Here is a 17,260-nt window from a genome sequence, read left to right as displayed (position 1 = left end):
TGTGCTTCGCCAGCAAAATTGCCATTCTCACAAAACGAACGTTTGAAAATCACTTGAGATTCGGGTAAACACAAACTCCAAGTGACGAGGAAGAACAGCAGCCGGAATAAATCGCGTATAAATAGTGTGATAAGCAAGTGTCGCCGAAATGCCGAAACCCGGTGACAAGGCGAAGGTGAAGGTGAACGTCAAGGAGCGGGTGGTGGACGAAACCTGCGACTTGAGTCTCTCCGAACTGAGCGAAATACCGGTGCGGGAGATCGTAAGTACAAGCTGAAATACAAGTAATTAGCATCAGCTCCCATCACCCCTCTCGCTTCCTCTTGGGTCCACGTTTGTTGTCTGGCGAATGTCTAGTCACTGTCTGTCTCACTTGCACAAGTGCCGTGTGGTGGGGGGTGCGGTTTGGCATGGATAAAGAGAGATCCGCATACTCTTGTTGTAGTTGTTGTTGTTGTTGCTTTGCCGGCTGGCTTGCAATTAACGCTGACGTCGACTTCCACACACCCCTTAACCCTTGTGTGCCGGCGAATGCAGTTGAATTCGCTCGAGGGGGTTGATTTTTGGTCTTTGCCACCCCTCAAAAACTCAGATGGTTGCCAAAAAAGAAAAACAAGTATGGTAGCTTAAGTGTAGAGTGTCGCGACCACCAGATACCGAGTACTAATTATTAAAAAAGAATATAAAAAATAATAGATATATATTTGATGTTTTTTCCTTATAACTGGAAAATAAGCAATATCCAGCTTAGATTACAAAAAAGAAACAAAACTTAGTGAAACAAAAGAACATACTAATAATAAATGACCTATAACAGAGATTAAATGATCAACAGAATACCCCAAATTTTGTCAATAACTAAGGGGTGTAAATTGAAAGAAAGGGACTTTCAAAGCACTTACGTATTTCGGGGGTTTCTTTTTTCGGTCATGTTTTGCCACTGGTTCTCAGTTCGGTTTGTCCTTGTGCTTTGCAGGCTTCGTTCAAGCGCGTCACCGTTTTGGATCTCTCCAGCAATCGTCTGGTCAACTTGGGAGTAAGTAGCCGCACCACATCTAGCCACCTAGCACACGACCTAAATGCCACTTTTTCGGACATCCCCATCTTGCCTTAGAAAAACTTTTCGATTCTCACACGCTTGGTGCGCCTGGACCTAAGCAAGAACCAAATAAAATTCCTGCCCGAGGACTTTGGCCAGCTGGAGCAGTTGCGCCACTTGGACTTGTACAACAATTGCTTGGAGCACCTGCCCATTAGCTTCGGTCAGCTGCGTCGTTTGCGGTACTTAGACCTGAAGGGGAATCCACTGACGCCCGCCTGGGAGAAGATTGTGGGCTGCTGCTCCACGCAAAAGGACTGCCAGCAGGCGGCCAAGAATACAGTAAGTGGCCCTCGACTTGAGTGGCCCTCGAGTGACACAGTGTCGGGCTCCATCTAACATTTTTCCGGTTTTTCTCCATTTTCCAGGTCAGCATCTGCGCCAACTACAAGCCGGAATTCATTGAACGCGAACGTTTGGCCGCCCAAGAGAGCCAGAAAATGGCCGGAGCCGGGGATTCCAGTGCCAACGCCGTTCAAACGAATGGCGGCGCAGCTGGTGGAAAGAAGTCGACGAAACCGAATAATAAGAAAGCCAAAGCTAAAAAACTCGCCGGTGGGGGAGACAATGAGCTGACAATCAAACCAGTAAATGCAGTGGGATCAGGAGGATCAGGAGCAATCGCACTGGGATCCAAATCAACTCAAAAGAACAATCAAAAGAAAAAGAACTCGAAAGGCGATTCCTGGTTGAATCTACTGTCGAGAGCTGCCCTATCGTCGCTGGTCAGCTTTCTGGTTCTCTTTATCATCAACTTGTTAATCATTTACATGATCATGTTCAAGAATCCGGACATCGCCGACAAGCTGGTGGAGTATATACCACACCAGTATCGCGATTGGATCCTGACCAAAACGGAGATCTTTCGGCTGCGTGTTACCGACTGGATCTCGGAATTCCGAACACCACCGGAGGAACACTGACGGTTCATTTATTTGAAGCCTTAGAGCGCTGGGCTTCAAATGGAATAAATCGCTAAAAAAAAATCTCGGATGCATTGCGCGTGTGTGGAGGCAAAATTCAAAATGAGATACGTGTTGACCACCTGAACGAGTTATACGACTGCTACTTTGATATACCATTATCTGTAATTTACTGCCATTTATTTTGATAGACACTAAGCCCACTACGTCCATTGAAGGGAGATTTTAAAATAAAAAAAAAACACACGTACTCCGCAACTTAAGAGGCCACTTTAAAGACACCGAACTACACTCAATCACTCAGCTCAATCGAACTCAGATGAATCTACAGCTAACCTAACCATAGCTCAAGCTCAACTCCATAGTAACTGAATGGCAGTTCCAAACTAGCCAAAGCATAGAAACTACAGACACAGTCAGACCAGACATCCTCGTATTATTCACATCTATCAGGTCAAATCAGATATAATCGAATCGATTCGAATCAACTCACCTACAAATAAAGTACTATAACCGTGTGCAATTCCCATCTTATTTCTAATTCTTGCTCAAATTGTATTCATGTTAGCCCGACCATTTTACATTTGTAGATTTTAAATCGCATAGGTTTTATTGCAAAGGAAATGTATACCATCATGAGTGGAATTTGCAGATAATCAAAATGAAATTCAAGCGGTTTCATATGATTTATGCGAAATCGAAATAATTGAAGCGTAACAAAATATTTGCAAGATTCTTTGAATAAAAACGTACATTTTAACAAATTTGTTGAAGTTTTCTTATTCTTATTTAATACTTGAACTAATTTTATTCTGTGACTTAACAGTTTGCGCCCAAAATCTAACAATTCAAATTAATTTTATGTCCCAGGAAATTGTTAATAAAAATAATTTCAATTGAGATTGTGGGAAATTTATGCTTATCTATTCACTTGGTCACCATGCTATCTATAATAATATTTATAGCCCCATTCGGCACGCGAGTTTATGTTAAATATAAGTATTAAACGCCCCGCTATCTATTTATATTTATTATTTTCCTTTTTTGGATTTGTGACCATTTATTCTGATTATAATAAATTATTATTCTTTCAAGAAAAATGAATGTTTGTTGATAATAAAGATTATTTAAAAGTAGTGGCAATGATTTTAAGTAATACTATATTGAAGTTCAATTCCTAGCATCATACTAACTAACATATCTTTCATCATGCAAACATCAGCAACACAATATAAGATCTTAATCCTACCAACCCATCCTGACATCATTTGTATCTTCTTTATTTGGCTCTCCTCAACGTAATTGGTTCATTCGCATATCGCAAATAAATTGATAAGTGATAAATGACTAGCAAAAACATACCGGTTCCGTGTTAAAGTGAATTTCATCAGTAGAAAGTTGTAGAACTTTGGACGTATTTACCTGCTGTTGAGCGGGTGGAAATTATTATTGAACAACGTGAGAGAGAGCAAAAAGTTGGATAAATACGTAAATATTGTGGTTATCTTGTTCGATTCCCAGAACTTAAACAACACCGAAACCTAATTGCTGATGCAATGCTGTTTATCAATTTCGTGCAAGGATCTTACCGCTTCTACCCGCAGCTCCAACTTTAAAGTTTCGCATTTCCGGCAAGTCTAAAAAGTATATAGAGTTTGCCACGCTTATGAAAGCCGGTCTTAGATTTCGTCATCCAAAAAGTGGAGAAGGCCCTTGCCCTTTAGGATTTGCGGAATATACATATCTCGCTTGCTCTTCTCAAATTCAGCGCATCGTGTCGCTGTCCTTGTCGTCCTTTCAGCCGTATTTATTTTTTTCTCTTACCCGGCTTTTCTCTTTCTCTGCATTTACAAGCTGTTTGTTTTAGCGGGAAAAAAGCCAGATCGGATTTTAAAATTTCATAAATCAAGCTGTAAAATCAGATACGTACTTGCCTTACCTAATTTTTTTGTGTTTACTAAGAATAATTCATTAAGAAGTAAAAATATTCTAATAATCGTAGCCATTTTGACAAAAATTCCTTAAGTGGCATTTTGTTGTCTTTTTACTTAAGGTAGTTAAAAAAATATTTATAAATATTTATAATAAAAATCATAATTTTCCTAAAGGCATAATCTATACCTATAATTTATTACGTATTCTAAAATATAATATTTTTACATCTTGCCTTATAAAATAAAGTAAAATAAATGTCGGCAGCACTGTTGCGCTCTCTCAGTATTTATATTTAAGCAGGGACTGTGTTTCTCATTTTAGTTGCTGTTTGGTGTTCGCGCAGTCCGCACGGCTTTTTGTGTCGCGGGAGATATCTCCGATTTTTTAACTGCCCAAACTGTTGGCATTATTACAACTTTTATTCGCCTAAAAGGCGATTGACCGGGAGGAGTGTTTGATTTGCGCGGCATTCACCAATTCGTCAGCACTTCAGAGAAAGAAGGAGCAATTAAGTAAGCATAAATTCTGAACTACTGTACAGTCGCCGGATTTAAGACAAGGGAAGCGAAAAGAGGGCAACACTTGAAGCACATGGCAGAAACACAGAATAAATTGGGTTTGTCTGAAAATAGCATAGTGCAACTGCTGCTATAACAGACATGTGTTATGTATTCAAAAAAACATTCGAAATAGAAGTATAGAATTATAGAATGATGTGCCATGTTGTAGATGAGAACCACGAAAGCAGACGAAAAACAAAAAGCAGGAGAAAAAAACGGCTTTAGCGAACCATAAATAGCCGAAGTGACAATTAAAACCGAAACCTTTTCATAAAAACCGAAAAATTCGACAGTCAAAAAAAAAAAAACGGGACACGCGTGCATTTTCGACGTCAACGTAAAACGAACACGTTGCACCTGTCCCGTTATTTGCATTACGGCTTTCTACATTTTTTTGGCTGATATGTGGATATTTGTGGATATATTTGGATGATTTGTTTTCGGGCATTTTATAAAGAATACGTTTTTCCTGAGTCATGAATGGAATATAAACATTTCCTCGGTTGCCCGCGCTTTCCATTGCAGTTTGATGTTAGTGCTTTTATACATGTGCTATAGTTCAATGGCTGCGAATAGGTTTCTCCCCAATTTGACTTGCTGATGCTCCACGTTTCTTGCTAAATTTCAATACGTAATTTACCTGTAATTGAGCACTTAGCCAAGGGAAAGTTCGCCCGATGCCAGCGAAACAAATATAATAAAAAACAAAACGAAATTAACTGTTAGCAGAGCACGCATAAAAGAAAAAATAAAATGGATTACTATCATAGCTGTCTGCACACACACGTCAATGCAACTGCCCCACCCACACTGAACTGCTGCACCCACGCCCACACACTTTTAGACCGATTCGAACTGAGTCATCAAGGACATGGCCGAAAGGAGCTCGGGCCAAAATGGGATGGGTGCACTGAGAGAAATGTGCATCCAAAATCTACCTTGTGCTTGAAATCGCTCTGTTGCTTTTAAATCTATTGATGAAGTAAACTAACTTCTATACACTTTGAATTCGTTAATCTTAGATCTATCTATCTATCTTTGGCATTGAACGTTTAATACTATTTATGACAATTATTATTTCGCACTGTATGTGTATCTCATCACTTTTGCCGACTGAGGTGCGCCTGTTTTTGGCCATATCTTTACGATGTAACCATTTCCTCGCTTTACGCGCTCGTTTTCTGTTTGTGTTATTGATTTTGTTGCTATTGTCGCTGTTGGTAATTAGCATAACAGAAATTTACAAGCTAAAGTCAAAGACGCAGTAAAACTGTGACGTCAGAGGCTGGGAGTCCAAGGGAGAGGCAAGTGTCAAACAAAGTGAAAAAGAGAAAGGTGCTAGGCAGAAAGAGAGGGGCGCACGTGGGTGCAACATGTTGATTGCGTGGGCGGCCTTCGGGCCATTTGGCATATTCCAAGAATAAATCTGATTTACATATCTTACGATTTTGGGATTATGAATATTAAGTACGGATTTTAAGCCAACGATTTTAAAGTGGAATTGAAATTGTATCATAGAAACGGGCATTCAGATATAGTAGGTTTATACCTTATATATTTATTCAAAATATATATATATATTATATATTATATTATTATTCAAAAACCTATCTTTATTTCTTTTTACTGTTCTGGCTGTCAATCGGCTTCGCTAATTTGCACACATGTGCCACTTGCGCAATTTTCCACCAGAAGCAGACATTACACTTGACCGCCTTCCTTCCCTTCATTTGCCACAACTGACCCGACAGAAACTAATTATTTTTAGACGCAACTAATTTCCGTAACACCTGAGTTCGTTTCTGTTATCATGTTGCCATTTTTGCCTTCTTAAATCGATTGGACCATTGAACGGCAGCTCAATAAACACTGTTCCACATAAAGTGTCGAAGAAAACAATTACCAAAAATACAGTCCAATAAAACGAAGTTCATATTCGTATCGTCGCACATTATCTAAAACGATAATGTGACCTTTGTGGCGGCTTGCTTGGGTTTTTTTTTATCAGGATTGACATTATGCAACAACCGCATGCAAACTCTCCAATTGCGGGTAATTATTTTAAACACCTTGAACAACAGGGAAAATTGCATTTATCTCTGTAGATAGGACAAAACAACAGATAGTTACTACCATTTCATTTTTTTTTTTTTTTTTTTTTTTTGACGCGTGTCTCAATTTTGATAAGGAGACTTTTTAGAAACCTATTGGGAGCTGTATTTAATCAGCAGTTTCCCCCGTTCATATGCACATGGAGGCTATAACCTTTTTCTAATGACGTAAATGTCAAACAGATCTGAAATCTTTGACGTTCGAAAACAGCTGCTTAAATATTTTTAGAGATTTCAAAATTGATGAAGAGAATTTACCAAACAAAAATTACATAAAAAGAATTGTTGAGTTTTTGAAACAATTTCGAAATATGTCACTCCACTTCACTTACATTTCCGGTAGTTATATCAGCTTTTTCGCTTTTTCCATGAATCATGTTCCACTATCAACAAAAATTCTTTAAAAACCGCAGAATGTGAGACAATTGCTGAACTCGCAACATGATTCCCCCAAAGTGAACACCTATGTATAAGAAGGGGAAACCAAACACCGTTTCGATGATAACTCACTAGATAAGGAGTGTCAACATAACGATTCCAAAACAAACAAAAAGCAAATGCAATCCATTCGCACAAAACAGAAACGTTCGGCTGATGAAATGCTAAAAAAGCTTTGCAGCATGAAGCGCTGGGATAAATATAAACCGATTCTTCTAAGAATAAAAGTATTGTATGATGCTTACTCAGAATATTCCAAGGAATGTCGGAATAATCTCATATTGGGTTATGACCAGACCAGAACTCACAACATTTAAGGGCTATAACCATATAATTTTGAGCAATTGTAAGTGTAAAATCCCAAATAAGAAGACTTTACTCGTTGAGTTTTTGTAAGAAACTGATTTTATTTGGAAATATCTTCGGTTTAAATAGGTGACATGAGAATCGCATCTTAAAGTAAATGGCCTACGCAGAGGCCTAAGTAAATAGTCCCCGCCTTATCGAGGTCCCACGCTCGGGCACATCTGCCTATCTTGAGCGGCGAGGACCTTATCTGTGGTCTCCCACTAAGGGACTATTTTAGGAGGCGGGGAACGATCTCAAGTGACTGACTCATGTAGTGTGCACTTAAATTACATGTTTTTGAGCAATGCACCCATGTCGCCTTAGATAACAAAATCCTAAATATAATTTATCGCTCTCGATTCATTTACATAAGATATGAACGGAGCCCAAAATTGTAAGTCTTTAAATATATTCGTGTTCATGTGTGAACAGTAAGGTTAATTTGAAGTTCATACGTCTGGTACGAGTATCTTAAAAAATTATAAATATAAATGCACAGCAACGAAGGCGAAACACGTGGTTTTCACTTATGGCCGAGGGGCTCGACCGGGTGGTTTTTTGCTATATATGTATCTATGTATGTATATTAGTCGGGATGCTGCTGAATATAGCAGAGAATTGAATTGAGAGTTTAAGAGAAACGCAGAATATAAAGAGTTCATTTTTATGCCAGATGTTCATGTGCTTGTATTGCAGCAACAGCGTTTTTCAAAAAAAAAAAAAAAATTCCCACGCTTGAATGCCGCAAACAGGATTCTTTGTTTTCATACAGCATTACTTTCCCGAGATTCCTGAAATAATTTGCATTTCCAATACTCAAGGTTCTGATTTGGTTTTTAGAGATTTGTCACGTTTGGCAGGCAGATGATAATTGGCTAAGATAAAATATATAGTAAATCATTCAAAAACAAAAATATATTATCTCAAAGATGTGCGACTTAACAAAGTGGCGATTTGTGTGGCTGGCGGTAGAAACCATGAAACATTTGTTAAATTAATTAGAGTATTTTTCATACTTGATAAACTGGTAAAACTATCCTATGATAAGCTGAACTACGGATTTTGTTGTTGCTACAATAGTAATAATTTGATATATATACACTTTTGTGACATGTTTATCGCTTTTGCAGGATAAGTGATAGTATCAATACAAAGGTCAACGAACTTTTGATCGTGTAAATTTTAAACTACAAAGTAGAGGAAAGAGGGAAATCCCGCGCACATCTGACAAATTGAAATGATGCAATCGATTTATTTTTCGGCCAATTTCACTGGTTTGTAATTGCTCCCAATGGCGAATCGGTTTGTATATCTTGTGGTTCGATTTTAGCCAAGTCATGCTAGTTGCTCACGCAACCGAAATAAATGATAATGCCGAGCAACTATATATATGTATATATATGAATAGGTGTAGTATATCTTCCGATAAATCGGATGAACCAGTTTGCACTGGTTTTTCGGGGCGAAAATAGTGCAAAAGGTATGTATGTATGATAAGAGCAAATATTTGGCATGACAAACGCCAAGCACCTACAACTAAAAATATAGAAGCAGTAAAACAAAACCAAAACTAAAACAAAACACTACCAAATGTGTGCCAAGTTTTATTCTTTTTTTTTTTTTTCTGTTCTTTACTGGGTGAAGGCTTTTTACTCGTGTCTGTGTTGCCAAAATATTGTGTGTGCCTCACGCAGTTATTGTGATCTCAATAAATTTAGTTCATTCATTGAGCGATGATAATGCTGACCGATGTTGTGATCCTATATCTTATCGTGGCCATTGAGTGCTATGTGCGTGATTTCGCTATGACGCTTTGAGTAGATAACGTATGATATGGCACCGATTCCAATTGTCATTGCCTTTGGCTTAGGGCTTTGGCTTTGGCCAACTTCCATCGCTTGTAAATGGCTGTAAAAAGTCAACTATAGCTTTGCTTGGAGTTGATTTTGCTTTGCCAAATGGATATGTTGTTCGTGCTCTTCAGAGGGCTTATCTCCGGCATTCCCCGGATCCCCGAGAACAGAGGTCAGGCGAAGTCAAGTGGGGGTCGTTCAACCTTGTTGCGAAATACGTCGAATAAGCGGCGAAACATGGCCAAAACAAACTAACAAAATAACATATTTATATATATGTATATATCTTGTATATATGTACAAGATATTCGAAACTGTCTACGCAGCGTCTGAGTGCTGAAAATTGATATGCAAAGTTGGAAAGAAAAGAATAAATATATCATTTGTCATTCGGTGCAAAAGACGAACCTCGATTTGGGTTCTTAAAAGCGCACAACGCCCTAGATAATTTATTTGGCGGCCAGTCCAAAGTTTGAAAAGCCACCCACTGAGCTCACATACTCGACACTCTATTTACTGTGTGAAATATGGCACATGTGACTGGGATTTAAGGGATTAATAATAGAACGGGGACACAAAAGGCCGAAACGCAAAAGGAAAAACCAATTAACCGAAATATGTGCACAATACTTGCGGCATCCAAGCGACTAAAAATAAAACTCATTAGAGGAGGTTTTAAATGAACCCAAATTATGTTCAATTTGCATACAAATGGCCAAAAATGTCTTCGCCTTTTTGAAACGAATTTAATTGCATCAATTGTGAGGAGAGTCGTCTGAAAATTGAAAGTGAGTCGCACAAAACAATTAGTTGGCAATTGAACTTTTGCATATTGGAATAAATATTTCAGTCAGAAATCGCAGACAATTAAATCAAATCAACAGATGCATTCTGTTCGTTTACTCAATCATGAATGGAATTCTATTAGTTTTGCTTTGGAAGAATACAGTTTGTGAAATTGAAATCGTCTGGCCGCCACAATGCCAATTTAAATTCATTATTAAATCAATGGAGACATGCTTGTCTTACACACTACTAAATTTGATCACAAGTGGTGATCAATTGGCAATTAATGTGATTTTGATACTAATAATATTTTCCCGTCCGATCTCGTTGCAGTTTCTACACTGAGGGAAAGAAGAAGTAGCTCTCAAAATGGTTAACATAGTGGTAAGTGCGAAATGCTTAGATATCCCATTGAGCAATTACCTATACTCATTGTTGAAACTCTTCATGGGACCTTTTAGGACAGCGGGTCGAAGCATGCGCCCCAGGAAATGGAGCAATTCCTGCCCGGCGAAGGAAAAGTCATGTGAGTATCTCATCCGGTCAATTGGCTAAAAATATGTCGCCCAAATTGCCGGCATGGCATGTTTGCCAATTAAGTGTACGAGTAGATTAAGTGTATCTATGTCGCTAATTGGCCTTTGATGTGGCAAAGTCTCTTAATTGAAACTAAAAAAAAAACGCTTTGTAAGAGTTTAAAGCCAGGCACTTCGACACGAGCAGCTCAGATTGATTACAATTATCAGTTAGCTTGAGAGATTTGAAAACATTAGACGTCTAGTCTAACACGAGGGCAGCAATGATAGCCGGGTTTGGTTGCCCACATAGATAAACGTATAATCAAGCAGGCTCCTGCCTTCTAATAAGCGCAAATCACGTAAGCCTCTCTCAAGGCCCAATGTAAATAGCGATCGTATAGAACGCAATTGAAGCAAATCAATCCCAAAGCCACTTACGTACTACTTACTACTACTACTGACTACACTACTAGTTCAAAGTGCGTTCTCAAAAAATATTTATACATCAAAATATTTATGCATCCGCATCTGCTGACGTTGGTAAAATATCGAATTTCCTGATCTGCCCTCAGATGTAAATTGTATTGTTGCCAATGCAAATGCGCAAAACAAGTTCAAACGAATGGAAAAGTCGTGAAATAAATTGACAAATTTTACGACAATATGAGGCTTTGCACACGTGAGAATTCATATGCATATTATGAACAAAAAGAAAGATGACTTTCAATGCTCTTATGCACTTTGAACCAAGTAATGAAACCTCGTACCTATTAAAAAAAAATATTTCAACGATTTTTGCTCTTGGCATTAAAAAACTTATTTTGATGACGCTGCGATAATTAAAAATTGAAAAATATGTGATAACCTGCGCGTTGCTCTTGAACTGATAGGAATTGAATTGATGGAAAAATAATCGCACAATTTAAATATAATTCCATATATATTCCATATACTTAGGATTATATTTCCGGAAATCTTATTTGAAAAAGGGGTTTCAAATATCAGCAATTACGAGTGTGCCATTTGAATGATTTACATCCGGTACTTGTAGCCATTCACAATTAAAACTAACTAAAACGATTGCTTTAAATTATAGCTTATCTAAAAATTTTCTTTCATATGACTTGCGATTCTGTTTATTTAAAACTTAAAATTCCAAATTTATGTGACGTTGAAGTAGTTAGAAGTTAGACAAAAACTATTTTAAAAAACTTTAACATGTCTAAATATATTGACAAACGCAAAAATCGAGCTTTATAAAATATGAAGTTAATTCTCATGGTCTTCAAAATCCATAGCATAGCTTGAGGTGCTTTTGAAACCGGGAATGCATAAACATTTCGAGCATAAAGCCAGGCTGAAGTCACATCTATTGTGTTTCTTTTATGGCTGATGCAACTGGATTGGCAATCCGAGTCAGTCACTCTGGAATGGATCGGAGTCCATAGATTCCGTCAATTGGCCAGACCAGGCCAATCAGAAACGGCCTGACCAAATTTAGCAGCAGTTTTTTCTTTCCATTTTACCCGATCGACATTAAGTTACAAGTGTAGTATTTTGAGCCGACGGTGGCACGACAAGTGTAATTGCAGATGCAGCAATTCCGTGGCAAGAGAATTTCACTGTCAGCATATAAGAAACCGCTTCGATTCCGTGGCGAGTTTCAGTTGTGTACAGACGATCGCAACAATCAGCATGAAAATGAGCGACTTAGAACCCACAAATGTGGAATTGAGGTGACCATCTACAGAGGATGGGGCTCCAAATAAGAGCTATGCCTTACTAATACGTTTATTTCTTTTGACCTCTCTTACATAGGTACAAAATCCAACCCCGAAAGTCGGATACCGAGCAGGCCTTGGCTGGAAATGACTTTGATCCTTTCGCATTGCGGGACAATCCGCATCCAACAACGTAAGTGGCATTGTGTTCAATGATTTTTGAATTCAACATTAATGAGTACATGGTTATTCCCTTGCAGCGATAATGAAACTCTCACGCATTTGCTTAAGGCCTCCTTGGGAACCGGTATCCTGGGCATGCCATTTGCCTTCATGTGCTCCGGTCTCATCATGGGAATCTTCTCCACCATTTTCACCGCCTTTATATGCACGCACTGCAGTTACGTGTTGGTACGTATTATACAAAAAATAACTCTAATAACAATGTATTGAATATTTTTTTTAAACTACTAATAGGTAAAATGCGGACACAAGTTGTACTACAGAACTCGCCGCACCAAGATGACCTTTGCCGAAATTGCCGAGGCTGCCTTCCAAAAAGGACCAAAATGGTGCCGTGGCTTCGCGCCAGTGGCCAAGTTCTCCATCCTGTTTGGTCTGTTCCTGACGTACTTTGGCACCTGCTCGGTGTACACGGTTATTGTGGCCTCGAACTTTGAGCAGTTGATTTCCTATTGGACGGGAACGGCAGTGTCGCTGCGCATGCTCATTTGCATAATGCTGGTGCCGTTGATCCTCATCGCCTGGGTGCCAAATCTCAAGTACCTGGCACCCGTGTCGATGGTGGCCAATGTTTTCATGGGCCTGGGACTGGGCATTACGTTCTACTATCTGGTCCAGGATCTGCCACCAGTGGAGGAGCGCGAGTCCGTTGTTTGGAGCACACTGCCGCAGTTCTTCTCGATCACCATCTTTGCAATGGAGGCAATCGGTGTGGTTATGCCGCTGGAGAACAACATGAAGACGCCACAGAGTTTCCTCGGAATCTGCGGTGTGCTCAGCCAGGGCATGTCGGGCGTGACCCTTATTTATATGCTGCTGGGATTCCTTGGATATCTGCGTTACGGTTCCGCCACCGGTGAGAGCATCACCCTGAATCTGCCCATCGAGGAGTGGCCCGCCCAGACGGTGAAGGTGCTCATTTCCCTGGCCGTATATTGCACATTTGGACTGCAGTTCTTTGTGTGCCTGGAGATCATCTGGGATGGCATTAAGGAGAAGTGCAAGAAGCGCCCGACATTGGTCAACTATGTGCTGCGCACAGTCCTGGTGACCGCTGCCGTTGTTCTGGCCGTGGCTGTTCCTACAATTGGCCCATTTATGGGTCTCATCGGTGCCTTCTGCTTCTCCATTCTGGGATTGATCTTCCCGGTAAGTCAAAGACAGCACTAGTTCGTTTGTGTCAACAATTAACTATATATTTTTTCGATTTCTAGGTGGTCATTGAGTTGATTGTCCATTGGGAGAGTGGCTTTGGTAAATACAACTGGATCCTGTGGAAGAACGCAATCATCACGTTGTGCGGCATTGGCGCTCTTGTTTTCGGCACCCAGGCAGCCATCAAGGATATTGTGAAAGCCTACAGTAATAATGAAAACGTCGGAGAATAGATACTTCACCATTTAGGAGAGAGGCTCCGCTTTCTAGATAAAATCTAACTATTGTTAGATATAAAACTGCGCCCACATTTTGTACATTTTGTCTGTTGCTTAGTGTGTCTGTTTTGAGAACCGAAAGGGAATTAACTAGGGATTTCTACAATATATGTATGTAGCACACTACCGAGCACCATTATGCCGTTTTAGCACGTTTTAGTACACTCGCGATTATATAATGTAGAGAGTAAGCTAGTTGATAGCCGTTCAGAAACACTTTTAGAACAGTTCTGAACGATTCAAGCGGCATTCAAACTGGAACTTTACTAAGTGCACTTTAATAGTTTCCTATTGATTTCCTATTAATACCATTTAGTATGGATCTGTAAGAGGCTTAGTTACGTACCATCCTCCAAAAATCCCCACCCTTTCCTCTCTGTTCTAAAATAGTATTACTCCTAAAGCAAAAAAAAAAAACCAAAACTAATGTTATCATGCCTTTCCCACTTTTACTTTGTTCCGTGGCAAATTCGCGTGATTTGCGTACATTATTTAACATTTTAGCATGTTTAGTAAGTAAGCGTAAGAATTAGGATTGTAAAGCCTATTTTGCAATCGATCAGTTCCAAATATGTTGAGCTAAATTACTCAGAGAATACATTTTTTTATACGAAATCTAGCCGAGTAATAAGTTACATTGAATTGCCCCGATATTCACTATGTGTAAACATACTTATTTTGTTGCATACATATTTTTGTATTTTAATTATAGCTATTAAAGAGAAATACTTAGCGAAACTATCAAGTAAATAAAACAAGAAACACAAGTTGAAACATTTTATTTTGCATTTAAAAGTCTGTGCAGACAACGAAGCAGATTTACTTGTAAAATGATGAAAAGTTCGAGCCGCAGAATTATCTGTCATCTGTATGTAAATATGTATATTGATATATGAACGCAACGAGTACTAAGTATATCTGCCCAGAAAAGTATTTAGAGTTGTCCATATTACATATTCAGAAGAACAAAGATTGATATGAATGTTTACTTTTTTGAAAAATGTTTAAAGTGTAAACCAAGCAAAGATATAAAATATATACACCGAAATAAAAAGATATAAGAGAATGTCAACTGAATAAATGCATTAATATTTTACTGATTTCGAAATGGGTAAAATCAATTAAGTAACTTATTGTTTAATTTTCAATTTCTTACTGACATGACCCTGAACTTCCTTTGCCATTTCTGGCCTGCGGGTTCAACGCGTGGCACTTGCTCAGATCATTTCGGAATAACCATTCGCTGAATGGCCAAAAACCTGATCGAGCAACTTCAATTACCAAGTGTGCATAGTCATTTGTTAATTGGTAACAAGTGCACAGTGGACAAGGCGTCGAATCGAATTCGTTTTGTGTTGATGTCATGTTATTTTCACCAAATTGCTCGTTCGATCCCACACACACACACACAAAAATGCCCACAAGTTCAAACATTATGGGCAATTGAACTCGACTTTTGGCCAATTAGGTAACCTCCAAGGCAAAGATGTGGACCACAAACCAGGCACGATCGCTTCGGTTCGAAGATCGAGTAGATGTCAGATCGTGGTCGTGGTATTGGCCTGTCATCTTTCTGTGACAAGATGCGAATTGGAAAGGCCTGGGAATGACTGGTTCAGAAGAGGCAACTTTTATCCTTGACATCGAATTTCGAACATTTGTGTGGCGAGCGAGCCCCTCCAGGAAGCTCCCAACTTGGCCAATTAGCGACCGCAACAATTTGGTTTTGGGCCAAACAATTGAAAAGCAGCTTCGAACGATTAGACAAATATTTTCTATGAACATGCCCGAGGTCCAAGGTTGGTGATGATTTAAAATAATCAATCTCTGCTAGGGTCTACCCAATAGCTGGATCTATCTTTTGTTGCATCTTGATTGAGTCAAGGTCTGAATTTTACAATCTACTAAACTGCAGAAGCTGACTCGTTTTTTCGCTTTTGCTGCCATGTCTATTGTAGTTTTGTAATGTAAAACATTTTTTCGGCGGCAATTGTGCAATTGGAATTACTATGGGCTTTTTGGTCTTTGTGTTTGGCATTTCAATCGATCTACAATTCGTAGACGTTCTTATCTTGTATCTTGTATCTTTGGAAGTACTTTCTCCCCGTTTTGCATTAAACATTTATGTTGGCTCTACTTTTACACGCATGTGCCATATGAAATGGCATATGCGATTGGAATTTAAAAAAAAAAATAACGAAATGCGGAAGCGTGGGAATATTGTAAATTATTAAAAAAGAAATGGAAATCGTTACTGCCTTCAAAACAACTGAGATTAAAACACATATCTGAAAACAATGATTTTGAATCATTATTTTTTTTCTTGCCTTCGCTCTATTAAATTTTATGTTGAAAATTTGATTAATGGATTTCCAAAAATGTTAATTTGAATATAACATGAACATATTGAATTTTGTATTTTTTGAAGAGCTGTTGAGTTTTAAATGTTAAGATATACAAATATATTGAAACAATTACTTCTTAGGCACGTGCCCTAGAAAATAAGTAGTACTAATTATAAAACAAATTATCCTCTGAGAAAGGCCTTTCAAGCATTCACCAAAAACCAATCCACTTTCACAATACCTTCAAGGCCTTTCGATCGCCAATAAAGCGCCTTATTTACAAAAACCGAACTCTTCTGACACGAAAAGAAAACATCAAAACCCTCTCGAGACAAATAGGCAATACAACAGCAAGTGGCTGCCAACAACAAATGAATAGAAAAAAAATTACACAAATATTTAAAATAATAACGAAAACAATCAATAAATATGAAACGTTCAGCAAAGTGTTGACTTGAGGGCGCAATCAGTTGTTTAACTGCAAATGGCCAAAAACAAAAGGCAATCCGAACCAATCCAATTCAGCCATTCACTTTCGTGGCAAGAAAAAGGTTGTAGTGCTACCATAAAAAATTGCCATGTCCAAGAAACCGGCGTAATTACGTATAACATAGATGTACGAACGGGCACCAAGGGATCTCAGCGAGACTTTCAAGTCAAGTAGCCGGGGACCCATCAACCCACTATGAATTCGGATTCGGTTTTGGATTTGGATTTGGGTTTTTATATGGTAAGGGAAGGGGGGCGGGGGTTCATAGAGATTAATTGAGGCAATTTGGCTATAACGATTTTGCTGCCACTTCCAGTTAAAACCGCAAATAAAACTAACTATGGCAAGAAGTTGGTATTATATTAAGTAGTAGTGCCAAAGTAAAAGCAATGGAAAATCATTCACAGTTTCAGAGTCTACAAATAAATACGTCTGCTCACTATGCTTTTCACGATGA

At 38.7% G+C, this 17,260-nt stretch overlaps 2 protein-coding genes across 5 annotated transcripts, besides 1 other annotated feature; both read left to right on the top strand.

The window, feature by feature from the left end:
• Positions 1 to 17: 17 nt before the first annotated feature.
• On the top strand, positions 18 to 2,783 carry CG3408 (uncharacterized protein). 2 transcript variants are annotated; one of them, NM_001274706.1, is made up of 4 exons: positions 18 to 250; positions 977 to 1,036; positions 1,115 to 1,381; positions 1,468 to 2,783. In NM_001274706.1, the coding sequence occupies exons 1-4, from the start codon at positions 149 to 151 to the stop codon at positions 2,020 to 2,022; spliced, it is 984 nt and encodes a 327-aa protein (NP_001261635.1). In that variant the 5' UTR covers positions 18 to 148; the 3' UTR covers positions 2,023 to 2,783. The 2 variants fall into 2 exon arrangements, with proteins under 2 accessions (NP_001261635.1, NP_648328.1); NM_140071.4 differs by having other exon boundaries at positions 18 to 262.
• A 1,489-nt stretch (positions 2,784 to 4,272) lies between these two features.
• path (pathetic) lies at positions 4,273 to 15,046 on the top strand. Of its 3 annotated transcripts, NM_001274705.1 has the most exons (8): positions 4,273 to 4,469; positions 8,545 to 8,894; positions 10,387 to 10,437; positions 10,515 to 10,579; positions 12,390 to 12,485; positions 12,553 to 12,703; positions 12,770 to 13,684; positions 13,750 to 15,046. In NM_001274705.1, the coding sequence occupies exons 3-8, from the start codon at positions 10,423 to 10,425 to the stop codon at positions 13,921 to 13,923; spliced, it is 1,416 nt and encodes a 471-aa protein (NP_001261634.1). In that variant the 5' UTR covers positions 4,273 to 4,469; positions 8,545 to 8,894; positions 10,387 to 10,422; the 3' UTR covers positions 13,924 to 15,046. The 3 variants fall into 3 exon arrangements, with proteins under 3 accessions (NP_001261634.1, NP_648327.1, NP_729505.2); NM_140070.3 differs by lacking the exon at positions 8,545 to 8,894; NM_168349.2 differs by lacking the exons at positions 4,273 to 4,469; positions 8,545 to 8,894; positions 10,387 to 10,437; positions 10,515 to 10,579 and adding an exon at positions 12,235 to 12,307.
• Positions 7,418 to 7,845: a mobile genetic element.
• Positions 15,047 to 17,260: the final 2,214 nt, after the last annotated feature.

The sequence above is a fragment of the Drosophila melanogaster genome, chromosome 3L (assembly GCF_000001215.4).
Source record: "Drosophila melanogaster chromosome 3L".
Classification (NCBI taxonomy): domain Eukaryota; kingdom Metazoa; phylum Arthropoda; class Insecta; order Diptera; family Drosophilidae; genus Drosophila; species Drosophila melanogaster.
Note: the sequence above shows the minus strand (reverse complement) of the source record. Positions and strands in the feature narration are given on the sequence as shown.